The sequence below is a fragment of the Diceros bicornis genome, chromosome 17 (assembly GCF_020826845.1).
Source record: "Diceros bicornis minor isolate mBicDic1 chromosome 17, mDicBic1.mat.cur, whole genome shotgun sequence".
Classification (NCBI taxonomy): domain Eukaryota; kingdom Metazoa; phylum Chordata; class Mammalia; order Perissodactyla; family Rhinocerotidae; genus Diceros; species Diceros bicornis.
The window spans coordinates 62,662,936-62,683,092 of record NC_080756.1 but is presented as its reverse complement, the minus strand read 5'-3'; the positions used below and the strand labels follow the sequence as shown (position 1 = coordinate 62,683,092).

Genomic DNA, 20,157 nt, shown 5'->3' with positions numbered 1-20,157 from the left:
TAAAGCTAGTACTTTTGCTTAGGATGGTGTGAATTGGGTTTCTCTTGTCATTTGCACCTGTAGGAATCCTAAGAAGTTAAATAACTTGCCGAAGTTCCAATGGCTCCTAAATAGTAGAGTCATCATTTAAACCCAGGTCTGTTCATCTCTACGTAGAAGGCTTTTTCTACTACGCTAATTTACTTTTTACACTACAGATGTTGTATTCCTAAAATCTAGTTTCTGTTAAGATTGGGGGTAAGGGAAAGAGGCTGGGGCAGGGGAAGTGGTCTGTCTAATCCTATATTGCTTCCTGGTAGTAGGAGGAAGGTGAAAGCAGCAAATACAGTAATATCTAATAAAAATTAACTTTAACCCATTTTGCATGGTATTTAGTATATATGAGCAAGAACTCAAGCTGGCAATCACACAAACTTCTACCCAAGAGCAAATCAAAGGTGTGTTAATTCTAGGACAGAATGGTATCAAAGTATTTTCTCTTCCTTCTGCTCTATCCAGTTGTAACAGTTACATTAAAAACAATGTTTAATACCAACAACAACAAATAAAATGCTTAGGTTTTCTAAGTTGAATAAGAACACATCTATTTGTTTCCATTTAAAAACTACTTTATTCACTGTCTCACCACTATATATGCAAAGAAAAACAAGTCCTGAAATGATGCCTGCAGTTTACAAATTAAATTAACGGTTTATTTCTTAATAATTACTTTTAAGTCTCGTATCAAATGTCATCTCCTCACCTTCCTTTTTTAAACGCTTACTTTATTTCTTTTATTACACTTATCATGATCTGAAATTATTTATTTGCTTCTTTATTACAACTTTTTTGTTTATTCACTTATTAGCAGGGACCCTGCCAGTTTCATTTGCCATCATATTGAACAGCCTGGCTTAGGGAAGACAGAATATGTTCGATAATTTTAAAAAGTACACTGTTCCAAAATAAAAGGCACTGTTTTGATACCTATAAAATATACCAATATCTTGGAACTAAAGAATGATGGATTATTCTGTGTTCTCCTGTAAATTAAACTGGGATGGAAATCTCTTGACAGCCCAGGTGTCGGTATCTCAGAAAACCAACCGCTTTCTCTAGTCAGGGTAGGCACATGCTTAGCCGAGTCCTAGTGGTTCCAAGGCTGTAGGTAAGAAGGCTTTCTGCTTCAGCTAGAGCAGCTCTTCATCAGCATTTCACAGGGACTCTCTGCATAAGCTTTTGTTTAAACAAAGGTTTCCATTGCTTACAAACATAGGCTTACAGTACAGTGGTAGAAACCACTGTTTCTGGGGAATTTAGAGCAAAAGATAGCTGAAATTATTTTGCATTCTAAATTATATTTATTTTTCCCTTTCACAGTCAATGTGCTGTAAGTATTATTAATGTTTTTATAGTATAATAACAAAATTACTTCTGCCTCAATTTTAAAGATTTAAGCAATTATGCTTTTTTAGAATTTTAGGGATAAATGAGAAATTAAGGCTTCTACAGTTAGAAAATCTTTGCCTTTTACCTATATAAAAAATTAAATGTTAAACCTTATATTGGAGAATTTAGAATCTTTGGATTCAAAGATTTCTCCTCCCACTGTGTTAATCTTCTGTTTGTATTTGATTTCTTCCTCCATAGAGATAAAGCACATAAAAACATGATTAGTGGGGCTGGCCTGGTGGCACAGTGGTTAAGTGCACATGCTCCACTGCGGCAGCCCAGGTTTGCAGGTTTGGATCCCAGGCGTGCACCGATGCACCGCTTGTCAAGCCATGCTGTGGCGGCGTCCCACATATAAGGTGGAAGAAGATGCGCATGGATATTAGCCCAGGGCCAATCTTCCTTAGCAAAAAAAGAGGAGGATTGGCATCAGATGTTAGCTCAGGGCTGATCTTCCTCACAAAAAAAAAAAAAAAAAAGTTCAGTGTTTCCTCCCTTTCCAGGTTGCATTTTATCTCAAGTAGATTTAAAACCAGATTAGTTGTATCAGATTCCAGGATGTGGGCAGATGTCTACTTGTCACCAACAATCTCTCTTGCAATCAGCTCCTTCATTATTTCATTGGTACCGCCATAGATCGGCTGAACTCGGGCATCCACATAAGCTCTGGATAAATCAGAAGATGATCGAATGAATAAATAAAAGATATTAGAAATTATAAGTTTTGTCTCATCAGGTAACTATTAAAGTATTCATTGAATGAAATTCAAACAATAAAAGTTCTTCATAAGTTACTTTTTTTCAGTATGGCATTCATCCTAGATTGGAATAATCATAAAATTCTATTAAGATATTGATCATCTGCATAGCTTTCTTTTAGTTTGCTCTAGAGATTACAAATTCAAAATAACTTTTATAAATATGTTTCATTTGCTTTAATTTTGTAAAATTCAGCACATACAATAGCATTCTTAAAGACGCTGTTTTAGATTTAGAAATGGATGGAACATCTTAATTTCTTGTTATCGTTAATGTTTCCCAAAAAGTTTAAATCCATTGGTTTTATAGAAAACAAAAGAAAAAAGAAAGTATGTATTTTCTAACATCTCTTTAGATTCCCACCACCACTGCCGCCATCAGGGTATAAATTGATGCTTCAGAAAATATTACTTCCCAAAAAGTTAACAAGTAACTTATTTTTTGGAAATGGTTAATAATCACTCCAGTAACGTATGAGGTTAAAATACTAAGTAGGTGAGTCCATTGCCACAAATAAACAAAAAAATGTTATCAGAAATTCACCTTTGGTAGTGATGACAGTAACCATGACACTGTATAGTTGTTTTTACCTTTTCTCATCTCAATGTACCCTCTCAGGGATCAGGGAGGATAAATATTATCATCATTTTGCAGGTAAAGGAACTGAGAGGCAGAGAAGTTAATACCTTACTAATTAACGGCTGCTATTTAATGGTCCCTGTTATGTGACTGGCACTTTGGCAAGTATCTTTCTTATTATATCACAATCTTGTCCCTAGCCCAGGTGCGCAGGACTTGTTATCAAAACTTTGGACTTTCCTAGCAGACAAATACAAAGGCATTTTTTTTAAGCATAAAATCTGTTTGTGTGTTTTTGGGTTTTTTTTTGTGAGGAAGATCAGCCCTGAGCTAACATCCGATGCTAATCCTCCTCTTTTTATTTTTGCTGAGGAAGATTGGCCCTGGGCTAACATCCGTGCCCATCTTCCTCCGCTTTATATGGGATGCTGCCACAGCATAGCTTGACAAGCAGTGCGTCGGTGTGCGCCCAGGATCCAAACCTGCCAACCCTTGGCCACTGAAGCGGAGCACGTGCACTTAACCGCTGTGCCACCGGGCAGGCCCCTGTTTATTTTTTAATTTAATTTCTGAGACAAATTAAACGTGCCAGCTCTTTAGGAACATGACCAATTCCGGTTATTCTTCTCCATATTCCTCATGGTACCGTGCAAATGGTTAGCACTCAGTAAGTATTTACTGATTTGATTTACTATATTATGAAGGAATTTTAGAGTCTCAATACCTACTCTCTGATGAAACTTGAAATCCAGAGACATTTGTGTTTCAAATATAATTCTTCTTTTGAACAGATTCCATTGTTGCCCACGAAATCCAGCCCCCACATTTACTGCACCTACCCGACATTCCAGCCTACTTCAGCAATCTCAGTGATGGACTAGGCTGGGCTTTTTTTTTTCACTTTAAAGAAGTTCCAATGGAGTAGATAATGACAGAGATCAGTAGACCTTTTATAGGTTACTAATTAATTTCAGTCATCAACTAAAAGTAACAGAGAAAGGCAGCAGAAGGAATGTTTAGCCACACAGTGATGAAGCTCTGTATCTCTGCTCTTCCCAGCACAGCAGAGAAGTCCTGAAAAATGGCAAAGCATAAGCCTCACTTCTCATAGGCCCCAAGCCTAATGAGTAAGACTGAAACAAACTCACATGCTCAAGACCAGTTATTTAAAAACAAACAAACAAAAAAAACCCCAAAATAAAATGAAACAAAACAAAAAAGTACCTCTTTTATCTGTGAAAGCAAGACTCAGCAACACACACACACACACAAATAATATAGCTTAATCTGAGGATCTAAGGAACACAATTACAATGACTTTTTTCTATCAAATCAAAGTCAGCACACTGCATCCACATAGTACCTAATGTGTCGGATTAGCTTTTTGATATTATCTACTACTCTCTCTTATCATCTTATAAAAAGTTCCTTCCCCATGTCTTTGGGGAGAGAAATAGTAGTCTAGTTTAAAAGTTCATACAATCTTTGAACTAACAAGCTGGGCAACAGGGGATTATTATTTCTGAAAGGAAATAGAAGTCTCTCAAATTGAAACCAGGGATTTCAAACAAGCCATCAAGCTACAATTTTTGCTTGCTACTCACCTGAAGTAACTGCCTCTGAGAAAAGAGACCAAGACTGATGCTCCACTCTGATCGTGGGCCCTGTAGACGGCTGACTCCTCTTCACCTGGGATGCCTTTCTTATAACCCAAACTAAACTAGACAAACACTGAACCACGACATGTCTACATTCCCAGCTGAAGTTGCAACAGCACAGTTAAGTAGGAAAACATAAACATCCATTATTATTTTACTTTCTTAGCGTTGTGAATATTGTGAATAAGATGAATTAATATTATGAATAAAACATGAAAATGCACAGGAAAAATTCCAGTGATAATTTAATTTCTGCTAGCATAACTCAGTGTTTACTTCTGGTTTCATGACTATACAAAGATAAAAAAATAAATCTGCTTCTGATTAAGACCTATTTGAAGTAGTTCTGAAAAGGATATACCAAAATCCAAGTCCAAGGATGGATTAAAAAAGAAAGCATTTAGCTACTTCATGCCTGCATTCCCAAAGAAGGGAAAAGCTCTCACTGTTGCTGAGTTTTTATAAAAGGTTATATATTATATACACGCTGTGATTTAAGCTTGCTGAGCTGCCTAATGGTTAGAGAAAATTAGTAAATTATATCTATGCTGGAGCTCCTGTTCTTAATGTAACTTTAATAAAATGTTTACTTTCCTCATTAAAAACTATAAGTCTATCAAATGTTTTCACTATGCTTGCCAAAATGACAAATTTGAAAGTCAGTTTGAATACTAGTTTGATAATCTTTCCCTTTGGATACTCTGTATTTAGATTAAAATTAGAAAGTTTTTAGAAGCCCATAGCATTCTCAGTCTCAGATTCAGAACTAAATTGAAGTTCTCTCTATATAGCAAAAACTTCCTTGGGAAAATTTTATAAACTTAAAATATTGCTAAATAAGAGGAAAAATATATTTTCTAGAGTGATGAGGAGAAATGCCATGGGGATATTATCGAGGCAAAAGACTATTGGAGGAAGGAAAGAAGAAATTATGGAGATGGAGGAAGAAATACGGAAGAGGATGCTACCTATCGACAAACTGGGATTGCTGGGAACTAATGACAGGAATATTCATACGTGCTACAATGAAAAAGTGAAATTTAATTTCTTTTAATTTGAAGGAAATAAAAATTCTAGTTGGAAAAAATTAATACTTTTGATTTGTCTTTTAGAGGAAAATAAATAATCAAATATTTAAGATATGACAACTTAGATCCTTTTCATATGGAGGTTAATTTTTCTGTAGTGTCATTTTTTTCTTTAGTTTTAAAAAGTGATATTTCCAAAGAAGACATATAAATGACCAACAGGTACATGAAAAAACGCTCCATGTCACTAATCATCAGGGAAATGCAAATCAAAATCTCAATGAGATATCACCTCACACCTGTCAGGATGGTTATTAACAAAAAAACAAAAGACAAGTGTTGGTGAGGATGTAGAGAAATTGGAATGCTCGCACACTGTTGGAGGGAATGTAAATTGGTGCAGCCACTATGCAAAACAGCGTGGAGGTTCCTAAAAAATTAAACAGAACTACCATACAATTCTAGGTATCTATTCAAAAGAATTGAAATCAGGACCTCCAAGTGATATTAGCAGTCACATGTTCATTGCAGTATTAATCACAGTAGCCAAGATGTGGAAAGAACATAAATGTCCATGGACAGATGAATGGGTAAAGAAAATGTAGTATATACATACAATGGAATTCCATCCAACCTTAAAACAGGAGGAAATTCTGTAATCTGTGACAACCTGGATGAACTTTGAGGACATGTTGCTAAGTTAAATAAGTCAGTCACAGAAAGACAAATACTACATGATTCCATCTATATAAGGTATCTAAAATAGTCGAATTCATAGAATCAAACAGAAATGGTTGCCAGTGGCTAAGGGGATTGGAAAAAGTGGGTTACTAATCAATGGGCATAGAGTTTCAATTAAGGAAAATGAATAAGCTCTAGAGATCCGCATACAACATTGTACCTATAGTTCACAATACTGTATGGTACACTCAAAAATTTGTGAAGAGCGTAGATCTCATGTTAAGTGTTCTTACCACAGTAAAACAAAATAAAATAATAGTTAACGCACATTAAAGGAAGAATAATAACCTATTTTTACCCATTAGATTAGCACAGAGTTTAAAAGGCAATAACACTCATAGCTTAGGAGGAGAAGGCATCCTCAGGCTTTGTTCATTTGAGTATGAGTTGCTACAAACTGAAGGAAATAGTCTGGAAATGTATTAATATTTAAAATATGCATACTTTCGAACTAGCAATACTTCTTTTGGGAATCTGTCCTGTTGTAATCAAAAACACGTATCTGATAAATGTATAAAGGTGTTTGCTGTAGCATTGCTGTCATAGTAAAAATTGAGAAATAACCTGAATAATTATGGTTAATTAATAAAATAAAATATTATTCAACTATAAAAAAATTAATGTTAGTCCTTCTATATAATGATTCAAATGAAGCCAACCATCAAGCTTTAGTGTATTGGCCTCTTCACTTTCTTTAATAATAACAAAATCCTAGTGGTGAGCCAATAACATAAAGCCATGGAAATCTGCTTGAACACACTCTGCAGTCAATTGAAAAATATAAAGATTTTGCACCTCCTTTCCCTCTATATTCCCATTGTACATATATAGAATATATGTACAATGTACAAAGTACAGGAAGGAAATTTTCTTTTTCTTCCCATCAGCCAGGAGAGTGTAACATAAAAGCCATACTCACTTTGCGATTGGGAACTCCCACATGTATCCCCAGCCTCCGTGGAGCTGTACACAGTCATAAGCTACGCTGTTTTGTAACTCAGACGCCCTAGACGACCAAAATAAAAAGCAGAAAAGGTACATTTGAAATGGACTTCCATGAGGTGCTTCATAATCAGGAAACAAATGATTTATGAGTGTTTAAATGCACACATTTATCAATTAAAATTAGGCATATTAGTCAACCAGAGAAGACGGATATAAATTACATACAAAATAAATCTCAGGACAATTTTCCCACAATGAATACTTTCTTTGTCAACTATATTTCTGGCTGGGTTTTTAAGACTGGAAACAAAACACAGAAAGCTTAGATTATGAGATTTTGGCTACTTCAGGCCTGAAAAGGATATAGTAAAAACTTGAATTTGGTCTAATTTATTTAGATTCTCTATATGATCTAAGTTAACTGTATAATTTTACAGCCACCTATTTTCTTTTGCCTTTGTAATATGTCTTCTTTTCCTCCAAAGATGTCACTTGCTACCTGAAGGTTGCAATTCTGAATTTCAGTAACTGTGAAAAAAAATTTTTTTAACGTTTTCAGAAATAAACTGAAAGTAAAAGTGAAAACCTAACAGGGCAAGGGCAGACTACTATTAAAGTACATGCCATCATAGAGGAAACTTATTAAAGATTATTTGGGAATTATTATTCCTGAAGTTTATGTGCATTAATATGCAGTAGTTGAGAAATATTCTTTTCTGATCTCATCACAACAATCTTAATTATCATTAAAATCCATAAGATAATCGGTAAGGATTTTTTTCATCTTAATATAAAAATATAAGTTAGTACAAAATTCTTTTCAATTTATTTTTCAACAGTGGGAAACATAAAGCAAAAAGAAGAGACATGGAGAGAAGTCAAGATGGCGGCATAAGCAGACTCTGAACTCACCTCCTCCCGCAGACACAGCCAATTTACAACTACTCGTGGAAAAATTACCACTGAGAGAGAACTGAAAACTGGATAAGAGGAGTTCCTGCAACAAAGGACAATCCTAATTGAGGTGGAAGAGGCAGAAACTCCCTTCTGGAGAGAAAAAACGCCACCTTCACAAGCCACCAGCTTCACGGCCGCCCGGGAGCAGCCCAAAGGTCCGTCCCTGGAGGAGCAGGGCCTGAGCCGGGAGCGCCCCCACTGTGGGCATTTTGTGGACCAAGCACAATCGAGATGAGTGGCATAATATCTGACTTTGCCTGCTACTAAAACATTGGGGAGTACCCCCAGAAAAGCTGGTTCACAAAGAAATTAAAACCGGCTCTTGAAGGGCCCACGCACAAACTCACTCGTTTCAGAAAGCAACCTAAAAATCACCAGAAAGAAAACTGCACAGTGCTTTGGTGAAAAGAGAGTCACCTCATAGGCTCTGAGTGCATCACAGTGAGAGGTGAGACCTCTCCAGGGACTGGGACATTGGTGGCAGCCATTGTTGTGGCCTGGTGTGGGCCTGCTGACACAGACACCATTGGAGTTCTCCCTGGGGCCTGCTAGGCGAGGTCTGCCCCACCCACTAGAGCACGGATTTAATGCAGCTCAGCAAGGGCAGGCAGCCCACCCTAGGCACTAGCCCCACCCAACAACAAGCCCTCAGGCAACTTGTGGGCCTGCATAGATTGGTGACTGGATTCTCTGCAGCCTGGCGACTGAGCCCACTTCAGTGGGGTAGTGTGTGCACAAGGAGCGGGTGGAGAGTGTGGGGCAGTGGTGGAGTGTGTGGGGCTACCGCTGTGAAGAGACTGAGTTCACTTCAGGAGGTCGGGGCGCGCGCACGGGGCAGGACTGTGTTGACTGTGTGCGCGGACCTGTGGGCGGCAGGGCTTGTCAGCTGCAGAAGACTTGTGCTTCTCAAAGACCCACATAGGGGGTTTGCCCCACCTTCCAAAGCATGAAACAATTGGGTACTCCCGTGTCTGAGGCCAGCCCCACCCAGCTACAATCCTCAGAGAGCTGACAAGAGACCTAAAGGCTGCAGGATTATAGCAAATGTAAGCCCCTGAGCCTAACAACCTGCCACGCTGAGGGCCTACTCACTTAAAAGAAATACTGCAACACAAATGTGCTATTAGACCTTGCAGCCAAGTGTGCTGGGGCTCCCCACACCCAATAAAGAGACTGAAGGGCCCACAACAACTACAAGCAGCTGAGCACTACAACAGCTGCCAAGGAGCATAACTCAGCCTCCCTGGGTGCCTACAGGGAGAGCAAACATGCCACAACAGAAGGACACACATAGCCCACACAGGGGTCACTTCTGGAACATCGAGAAATGAGGGAAGGACACTGCAGGCCTCCTAAGGCATCACTTATATAAGGTCACCTCTCCAAGAGCAGGAGACATAGCTGCCCTACGTAATACACAGACACAAGCACAGGGAAAGAAGCAAAATGAGAAGGAAAAGGAATACATTCCAAGCAAGAGAACAGGACAAAACCCCAGAAAAGGAACTAAGTGAAACAGAAATGAGCAACCTACCCAACAGAGAGTTCAAACAAAGAGTGATAAGGATGCTCACTGATGTGGGGAGAGGAATAAATGAACTCAGTGAGAATGTCAACAAAGAACTGGAAGATCTAAAAAAGAACCAATCGGAAATGCATACTACAATACTGGAAATGAAAAATTCACTAGAAGGACTCAAAAGCAGAGTAGAGGATACAGAAGGACGGATCTGCGAGCTGGATGAAAGACTAGAAGAAATTACCCAAGCTAACGAGGTAACGGAAAAAGAATTAAAAAGAGTGAGCACAGTCTAAGGGACCTCTGGGACAACATCAAGTGCACTAACATCTGTGTTATAAGTGTCCCAGAAAGAGAAGAGTGAGACAAAGGGGCAGAGAATCTATTTGATTTAACAACAGATGAAAACTTCCCTAACCTAAGGAAGGAAGCAGACATCCAGGAACAGAGAGCACCAAACAAGATAAACGCAAAGAGGCCCATACCAAGATACATCATAATCAAAATGTCCAGAATTAAAGATAAATAGAGAATACTAAAGGCTGCAAGAGAAAGAGGAAACCCGATAAGGCTATCAGCTGACTTCTCAGCAGAAACCTTACAGGCTAGAAGAGAGTGGCACGATATATTTAAAGTGCTAAAAGGAAAAAACTTACAGCCAAGAATACTCTACCCGGCAAGGTTATCATTCAAAATGGAAGGAGAGATAAAAAGTTTCCCAGAGAAGCAAAAATTAAAGGAGTTTGTCACCAAGAAACCAGTGCTACAGGAAATGTTAAAGGGACTGATTTAAGGCGAAAAGAGAAGACCACAAATAGGAAAAATTATCTATTTCCATAAGAGGGTAATGGATACAAATGCACAAAAAAGAGGTTAGATATGATATCAAAAACATAAAATTAGGCAGGAGGGGAGTTAAAGAGTAGAGCTTTCAGACAGAGTTCAAATTAAAGAGTCCATCAATTCTGTATAGAGGACTACTAAAACACTGAGAAAAAAAAAAGTTAAAAAATGGCAGTAAGTACATACTTATCAATAGCTACTTTAAACGTCAATGGACTAAATGCTCCAATTAAAATGCATAGGGTGGCTGATTGGATTAAAAAACAAGACCCATATAGATGCTGCATACAAGAGACACGCTTCAGACCTAAAGACACTCACAAACTGAAAGTGAAGGGATGGAAAAGGACACTCCACGCAAATGGCAATGAAAAGAAAGCTGGGGTAGCAGTACTCATATCAGACAAAATAGACTTTAAAACAAAAACTGTAAAAACAAACAAAGAAGGGCATTACATAATGATCAAGGGAACAATCCAACAAGAGGATATAACACTTGTAAATATCTACACACCCAACGTAGGAGCACCTAAATATATAAAGCAATTATTAACAGACATAAAAAGAGAAATAGACAGTAACACAATAATAGTAGGGAACTTTAACACTCCACTTACACCAACGGATAGATCATCCAAACAGAAGATCAATAGGGAAACACTGGCCTTAAATGACACACTAGAACAGATGGACCTAGTAGATATATACAGAGCATTCCATCCAAAAACTGAAGAATACACGTTCTTTTCAAATGCACATGGAACATTCTCCCGGACTGATCACATATTATGCCACAAAACAAGTCTCCATAAATTTAAGAAGATTGAAATAATACCAAGTATCTTTTCTGACCACAATGGTACAAAACTAGAAATCAACTCTAGGAAGAAAATCAGAAAAGCCACAAATACGTGGAGATTAAACAAAATGCTACTGAACAATGATTGGGTCAACAAAGAAATCAAAAGATACCTGGAGACAAGTGAAAATGAAAATATGACATGCCAGAATTTATGGGATACAGCAAAAGCGGTTCTAAGAGGGAATTTTATAGCAATACAGGTCTATCTCAACAAACAAGAAAAATCTCAAATAAACAATCTAACAATGCACCTAAAGGAACTGGAAAAAGAAGAAAAAACAAAGCCCAAAATCAGTAGAAAAAGGAAATAATAAAAATCAGAGCAGAAATAAATGAAATAGACACTAAAAAAACAATAGAAAAAATTAATAAAACCAAGAGCTGGTTCTTTGAAAAGATCAACAAAATTGACAAACCTTTAGCTGGACTCACCAAGAAAAAAAGAGAGAAGCATCAAATAAGTAAAATCAGAAATGAAAGAGGAGAAATTACAACAGACACCTCAGAAATACAAAGGATTATAAGAGAATACTATGAAAGCTATATGCCAACAAATTCGACAATGTGGAAGAAATGGATAAATTCTTAGAATCATACAACCTTCCAAAACTGGATCAAGAAGAAATAGAGAATTTGAATAGACCAATCACCAGTAAGGAGATCGACATAGTTATCACAAACCTCTCCAAGAATAAAAGTCCAGGACCAGACGGCTTCCCTGGTGAATTCTACCAAACATTCAAAGAAGACTTAATACCTATCCTTCTCAAACTCTTCCAAAAAATTGAAGAGGAGGGGAAGCTCCCTAACTCATTCTATGAAGCCAACATTACCCTGATACCAAAACCAGACAAGGACAGCATAAAAAAAGAAAATTACAGGCCAATATCACTGATGAACATCGATGCAAAAATCCTCAACAAAATACTAGCAATCGCATACAACAATACATTAAAAAGATTATACACCATGACCAAGTGGGATTTATTTCAGGTATGCAGGGATGGTTCAACATTTGTAAATCAATCAACATAATACACCACATTAATCAAATGAAGAATAAAAATCACATGATCATCTCAATAGATGCAGAGAAAGCATTTGACAAGATACACCAGCCATTTATGATAAAAACTCTGAATAAAATGGGTATACAAGGAAAGTACCTCAACATAATAAAGGACATATATGACAAACTCACAGCTAACATCATCCTCAATGGTGAAAAACTGAAAGCTAGCCCTCTAAGAACAGGGACCAGACAAGGATGCCCAGTCTCACTACTCCTATTTAACATAGTACTGGAAGTCCTAGCCAGAGCAATCAGGCAAGAAAAAGAAATAAAAGGGATCTAAACTGGAAAGGAAGAAGTGAAACTCTATTTGCAGATGACATGATTTTATATAAAACCCTAAAGAATCCACCAAAAAACTTTTAGAAGTAATAAATGAATACGGTAAAGTTGCAGGATACAAAATCAACATACAAAAATCAGTTGCATTTCTATACACTAACAACAAAGTAGCAGAAAGAGAAATTAAGAATATAATTCCATTTACAATTGCAACAAAAAGAATAAAATACCTAGGAATAAACTTAACCAAAGAGGTGAACGATCTGTACACTGAAAACTATAAAACATTGCTGAAAGAAATTGAAGAAGATACAAAGAAATGGAAAGATATTCCATGCTCTTGGATTGGAGGAATCAACATAGTTAAGATGTCCATACTTCCTAAAGAAACCTATAGATTCAATGCAATTCCTATCAAAGTTCCAACAACATTTTTCACAGAAATAGAACAAAGAATCCTAAAATTTATATGGTACAACAAAAGACCCAGAATAGTCAAAGGAATCCTGAGAAAAAAGAACAAAGCTGGTGGTATCACACTCCCTGATTTCAAAATATACTAGAAAGCTATAGTAACCAAAACAGCATGGTACTGGCACAAACACAGACACACAGATCAATGGAATAGAATCAAAAGCCCAGAAATAAACCCACACATCTATGGACAGCTAATCTTCAACAAAGGAGCCAAGAACATACAATGGAGAAAAGAAAGTCTCTTCAACAAATGGTGTTGGGAAAACTGGATAGCCACTTGCAAAAATGAAAGTAGACCCTTACCTTATACCATACACGAAAATTAACTCAAAATGGATTAAAAACTTGAATGTAAGACCTGAAACTATGAAACTTCTAGAAGAAAACATAGGCAGTACGCTCTTCGACATTGGTCTTAGCAACATATTTTCAAGCACCATGTCTGACCAGGAAAGAGAAACAATAGGAAAAATAAACAAATGGGACTACATCAAACTAAAAAGCTTCTGCACAGCAAAGGAAACCATCAACAAAATGAAAAGACAACCTAACAATTGGGAGAAGATATTTGCAAACCATACATCTCATAAGGGGTTAACCTCCAAAATATATAAAGAACTGATGCATCTCAAGAACAAAAAAACTAACAACCCAATTAAAAAATGGGCAAAAGACCTGAACAGACATTTCTCCAAAGAAGATATACAAATGGCCCACAGGCACATGAAAAGATGTTCAACATCATTAACTATCAGGGAAATGCAAATCAAAACTACAATGAGATATCACCTCACGCCTGTCAGAATGGTTATAATTAACAAGACAGGAAACAACAAGTGTTGGAGAGGATGTGGAGAGAAGGGAACTCTCATACACTGCTGGTGGGAGTGCAAACTGGTGCAGCCACTATGGAAAATAGTATGGAGATTCCTCAAAAAATCAAGGATAGAACTAGCATATGATCCAGCTATTCCACTGCTGGGTATGTATCCAAAGAACTTGAAAACACCAATGCGTAAAGATACAGGCACCCCTGTGTTCATTCCAGCGTTATTCACAATAGCCAAGACTTGGAGGCAATCCCATCAAGGGATGAATGGATAAAGAAGATGTGGTATATATACACAATGGAATACTACTCAGTCATAAGAAACGATGAAATCCAGCCATTTGTGACAACGTGGATGGACACTGAGGGTATTATGCAAAGTGAAATAAGTCAGAGGGAGAAGGTCAAATACCGCATGATTTCCCTCATTAAGTAGTAGAAAATAACAACAATAAACAAACACATAGAGACAGAGACTGGATTGGTGGTTACCAGAGGGCAAGGGGGGAGGGAGGAAGGCAAATGGGATAATCAGGCACATGTGTGTGGTGATGGGTTGTAATTAGTATTTGGGTGGTGAACATGATGTAATCTATGCAGAAATAGAAGTATAATGATGTACACCTGAAATTTATACAATGTTATAAACCAATGTTACTCCAATAAACAAAAAATTAAAAAAAAAAAGATAAACACATTTTCCTATTGAAAATCATTTTTAACTCAAGCCAGAGGACAGGTGAGGACATTCCTAAGAATACAGTAATAATATAATGATTAACACACAAGACTTGGTGACAGCAATATTTGTAATTCTATAATTTTTTGTGTTTGCTAAGTATTTTAGTGAAATATTTACTGGGCCATAACTAGTTGCTTCCTCTACTTCAACGTGACATACCAATATGTCTATAAACCTGTGTTTTCAAAGAATAATGAAGTCAATAGCTATCCAGATATTTCTTTTTCCAAAAACATCTAAAATTTTTTTTCACACTTTTTCCAACTAGTCAAAGAACCTGCTATAAAGGTAAATGTAACATGCCTCCCCCAAAAGTGTCAGTTCTTAGTGATGTCACATCAATATAAACCTGGGAATTTTCTTATTTTGGAATCATTACATAAGGCACTATTCTGCATATTTCCCCATTCTACTTCTGACTGAACTGAACACAAGTTAATGATGACAGGAATTTTTCTAGGTTATTTTTGGGCTAATGAGATGTGAGAATGTTTGTTTTTAAAACAGAGGAAACCAAACCCACTTCCGGAACCTGATTTAAACTATTTTCTTGCATCTTAAACTTCACAAAAGCCTTATAGGGGCCTTTTTTCAATTAATTTATATTTAACAACATTGCTAATCATCTTTAATACAAATGAAAGTCTTTTTAATATTAATAGCACATTTTTTCCTTTCACTTAATAGAGTATGTGAAAATTTGGACAGAAATTCTTCAGAAATTTTTCTTAGCTCTGGAAAACACCCTACATAGAAAAATCCTGTCTGATCCACTCATTTCACAGATATGAAAATGTTGACCCAGAGAGAATTAAAATTAATTACAGTGATTTAGTGAAAGAATTGGGACTCTATCTCAGGTCTCGAAGTTTTACTCTTCTTTTTTGGTCTCACTATACTGCCATTCTTCAGATAATCTGAAATTAAACTATTACCTGAATGAACTAATTAATCATCCTACTTCAGTCTCTTAATATTTTATTTTCAATGGCAAGCTAAAAGTTAAATATTAACTTAAGTAATTTTTAGCACATCATAAATAGGCTTAATAGGAACTTTCAGCATTTTTTTAAAAGCTGGTTCTTATTGCCAGTTTTCATTTATGTAGCCTTCTTCCTCTGAGACCCTCAAGTCTGAGTCTAAAGTTGGAAGAATTCCATAACAGACTGTGCAAACATCACACTGTAATTACTGCCGGACACATACCAATATTTCGCCATGGAAGCAGTGGCCGAGTCCAGACGTTTCGCTTCATGCAGCTGGAGACAGCTGTCCACAAAAGCTCTGGTTACACAAATGTGTGTTTTTAATTCTGCTAGCTTATGCTGCACTGTCTTAAGTTTAAAGGAAATGAAAGAAAAGAATGAGCATATTTTGAGTCACCTGGCATATCAAAAATTGTATAATAAAAGATCTCTAGAGCAAAACAAAAGTGGAATTTCTGGGAGTTCTCCCTCAAAAAAAGAGGCATACGTTAACTAGACAGCTTAAATTTAAAACCCACTATATTTCATTGTTAAGGAAACTTATACTAAAAGAAAAGATGCAAAAATAGGTAAATATGTAAATAACATCTCACGTTTTAGATTTAAAAATTAAAACTATTTAGGGAAACTTCTTGAAAAACAGGATGACTTTAATGGGTGAGCACCATCTTGTGGTACAGTCCTTTGGGTACAGCTGTTGAAAACACTGATTTTCCTCCCGAATCTAAATCCACGAAGAATTTTTCTCTATTAATGAAATTAAGTATACACATTTCTCTATTCTGCTTCTTTGATATGGAGTAAAGTAATAAAGTAACAAACTGGAAGGACAACATCAAAAATTTTACTTTTGTTTATTAGTCATTATTATTTTATATTGCAAAGTATTAAATCTAGATCTGTAGAATGCAACAGAAGAACAACTGAATCACAGCACTCAAAAGATCAAAGTCCAGTTCCCCCAATCTCTTCCACCTCTCCCCACCCTCCCTCTCATCCTCTCAACAGCTGGTCTAGCACAGTCTCTAATTTGAACTGAATGGTCTGGAGCTGTCAATGTTAACATATCCATATACCTCCTTCTACTGGCCACAGACAATCAACAGTGTTCTTGGAAATCATTCTGTCTAGTCCATCCTCAACTGTTCTCAACTGCTCTCACTTCAATCAAATTTTCCTGCATTCCTGACTCTTGGCTCTCACACCTTGAATTTTGAATTTGTATCTGGTCACTTTGGTACCAAATCTTAAACCTCCTTCAGGAAACTGGCTTGGATTTGAAATACTGGCTTTCCACCTTGAGTAACCTCCAAAAATACACCCCCTTGCAGGTTCAAGGCCCAACTATGGTCAGTTGGCTCTATCTTCCTTCTGGAAATTCAGATAGAAACAGAGTTTTGATAATTCTTCTGGGTAACTTATGAGTGAGACCTTCACTGTGGCTAATCAAAGGCATGGAAGTTAGTGACAAACGGTGGCACAGTGAAACTCAAAGTAGAAATTAAATGCACCCCATCTATGCAGGCCAAAGCCATGACTGAGTTCTCCAAGGAAGGCTTTAGGGACCCGGTTCTCAGAGGACACTGGCCCTGCCTCTACCACTGGTTACAGCAATTCTCAAACCACAAAAGCAAACCTTTCAGCATCATTGTGGTGGGGACAGTACGGGTAATATCCATGTCTGGAAAAGAGCAGAAAAGGGGTCTAATAAGACCCAGGACCAGGCAAGACTAGGGAGCATCCAGTGGAGCAGGAGCTCTGAGGGACAGACTCCTCATAGGTGTATCAACACAACTACTGTGCTCATGAAAAATCCAGCTGGCTGCCTCTCCCTTGGCTTTACCCCTTCATGTTCTAGAAACAGACAAGGTGACTGGCATCTAATGATTCCACACCAAGCAGTGGGAAGGCTGGTGCCACACTTCTTCCACCTCTGTATCCTGGCCTATAATTCAGAACATGCTGGGTTACATCAAAACTTTCTTGGGGCCAGTGTGGTGGTGTAGCAGTTAAATTCGCATGCCCTGCTTCGGTGGCCCAGAGTTCTCCAGTTGGGATCCTGGGTGCAGACTGACGCACCGCTCATCAAGCCACGCTGAGGCAGCTTCCCACACAGAAGAGCTATAACTCTACAACTATGATATACAACTATCTACTGGGGCTCTGGGGAGAAAAAAGGAAAAAAGAAGACTGGCAAGATGTTAGCTCAGGGCCAATCTTCTTCTTCTTCAAAAAAAAACCAACTTTCTTTCCCCCTCATTCTTTCCCTTCCTTTTTCTATGTCCCTCTCTATTCATTCCTATCTAATTAGACCAAATCTTTACTCTTTAATCAGCATAGAGTTCCCACTCCCACCCCACGAATCCAAGTTTACTCACAGAACATCTAAAGATGGAACAAGACATGAAAAAGTGGGTAAATACTCTTTTATACATTGGAAACAGATGAGTACAGATTCCATGAAAATCCCTGAAGCTGAGCTCTACACCTGCTCCTGGTTTAGTTTAACACCACCATGACACTTCATCTGGAAACAAGGGGGAATCTGACAAGTCTCAAGATGCTTTTGTCCCCTCTCCCTGTGATGGCACATGTGAGTTTACACACTGTCTACAGTGTGAGAGGATCAAGATCTTTAAGCCCAATTCTCTCATATGAGAGCTGTTTCTATGGGAATGCTGGGAGCTTCTAGAAGCTGAAGTTCAAGTTCAGACCAAGATGGGCTCACTTAGAATTCTTGCTTCAGTGCATTCAGTGAAGTCCACAGGTTTGAAGGAATTAATGTCTCCAAGAGAACATAATTTACTCTCTGGGAATAAAGAGATTAAATGCTTACATATCCTTGGCATTGAGTTGGGTGTGCTCTTCACTGCAGACACTGCACCATGCCTTCAGAAATTATTCTCTAATGAATGGTAACTAATAATTGTACCACACGTTACTAGCAAGGTGCTTTTTGTGAATCATGAACATGTTCATAGCAGTATTTTTAAACATTTATTAATAGTTGCTAATAGATAATACAGCAGCTAGCATTAAACAAAAAAATCCCCTGAGATTACTAAGTGGATCAGATACAGTCTCTTTCAGAGTTCTGAATGACAAAATTCTTAGAGTCATCGAATTATGGAACTGGAATATGCTTTGGAGTGGTTGTCAAGCCCAGTATTCCATTTACACAACACCAATAGTTATGCTCCAGTATATTATGACTCAAAGATAAAATATAACAACTTACATTTGCTACCTAATTTTATAGTTAATTAACCCCACACTCAAGGTCTTAAGTGGATATTCCCTTTCTGGGGGAAAGTAATGAAGAAGTGCTATTTTTCACCTCTCCTATTCCTTTCCTAATACTTTGCGCCCTTAGCATCAAGAGCACATACCACACAGGAAGTAACTCAAGCTTGCATTAGAAAAGAACATTGAATTTTCACTTCATTGTCCATAGGTGAAGAAAGGGGTAGGAAAGGAAGGTCTATCTACTTTAAATTTCTGGGTGGTAAAACTAGCCTACGGGTTAAGAGCGTAGGTTCCAGAGTTAGAATATTTTTGTAATCTTGGGCAAGTTACTTAACCTCTCTATGCCTCAATACCCTTATCCGTAAAATGAGGATAAATATAATACTTACTATATAGAGTTGCTAAGAAAAAAAATGAGACAATCCATTTAGCACAGTGCCTGTCACACAAAAAGTGTCAATAAATGACAGACATTATCATTATTTAATATCTGAATTTTACTATTTTATTGTCGATTCCATGGCAAATCATAAGACTTGACGTCAACTATGGAGGGTACAGATGAAAAGAAAGGAAAAGCCTGTAAATATTGCTACTTAAGTATGGTAGGTCTCCATTCTAAAAAAAAATAAATTTTGTGAAGCTCATCCAAACAGTCAGAAAGGCCCCACATGTTAAAAATTCAAAGATAACAAATAGAAAGGAAACTGAATAGTTATACGGTCATAAAATGACATTTGGCCAAGTATAATATGACATTTAAAGGTCATTTATTCCAATTTAATAACTGGAACCACTGTGTACCCAGCTCTAGAACAGGAGAGTTAGGCAAGTACTGGTCACTCATCGCCTCTGAATACATACCTAGATTGAATACGAAAATATTATTCAAAGATACTTATTTAGATAAAACAAGAAGATCAGAAGAAATATCTCAGAAATCTCAGAGGATATATACTTTTATATGTATATGAACATATTACATATATGAACATATATTTATATAACATATGAACATATATTAAGAACATATTACACTTGGAAAACATAATACTACTCATATCAATAATATACCTGTGGAAGCAGAATGCTACTGCCCCCTACTGAAATTTTTTTTCTTTTTTTTTTTTTGAGGAAGATCCGCCCTGAGCTAACCTCCATGCTAATCCTCCTCTTTTTGCTGAGGAAGATTGGCTCTGAG

At 37.1% G+C, this 20,157-nt stretch overlaps 1 protein-coding gene across 1 annotated transcript in view; it reads right to left on the bottom strand.

The window, feature by feature from the left end:
- Window positions 1–1,907: 1,907 nt before the first annotated feature.
- Window positions 1,908–20,157, bottom strand: part of LOC131415607 (long-chain specific acyl-CoA dehydrogenase, mitochondrial) — a 52,113-nt gene continuing 33,863 nt past the window's right edge. The window contains exons 10-12 of the mRNA XM_058557434.1: window positions 15,931–16,058; window positions 7,116–7,202; window positions 1,908–2,097 (exon numbers count right to left, since the gene is read on the bottom strand). Of these exons, the coding sequence (XP_058413417.1) occupies window positions 2,004–2,097; window positions 7,116–7,202; window positions 15,931–16,058 (309 nt within the window). The 3' untranslated portion in view covers window positions 1,908–2,003. The remainder of the gene's footprint in view (window positions 2,098–7,115; window positions 7,203–15,930; window positions 16,059–20,157) is intronic.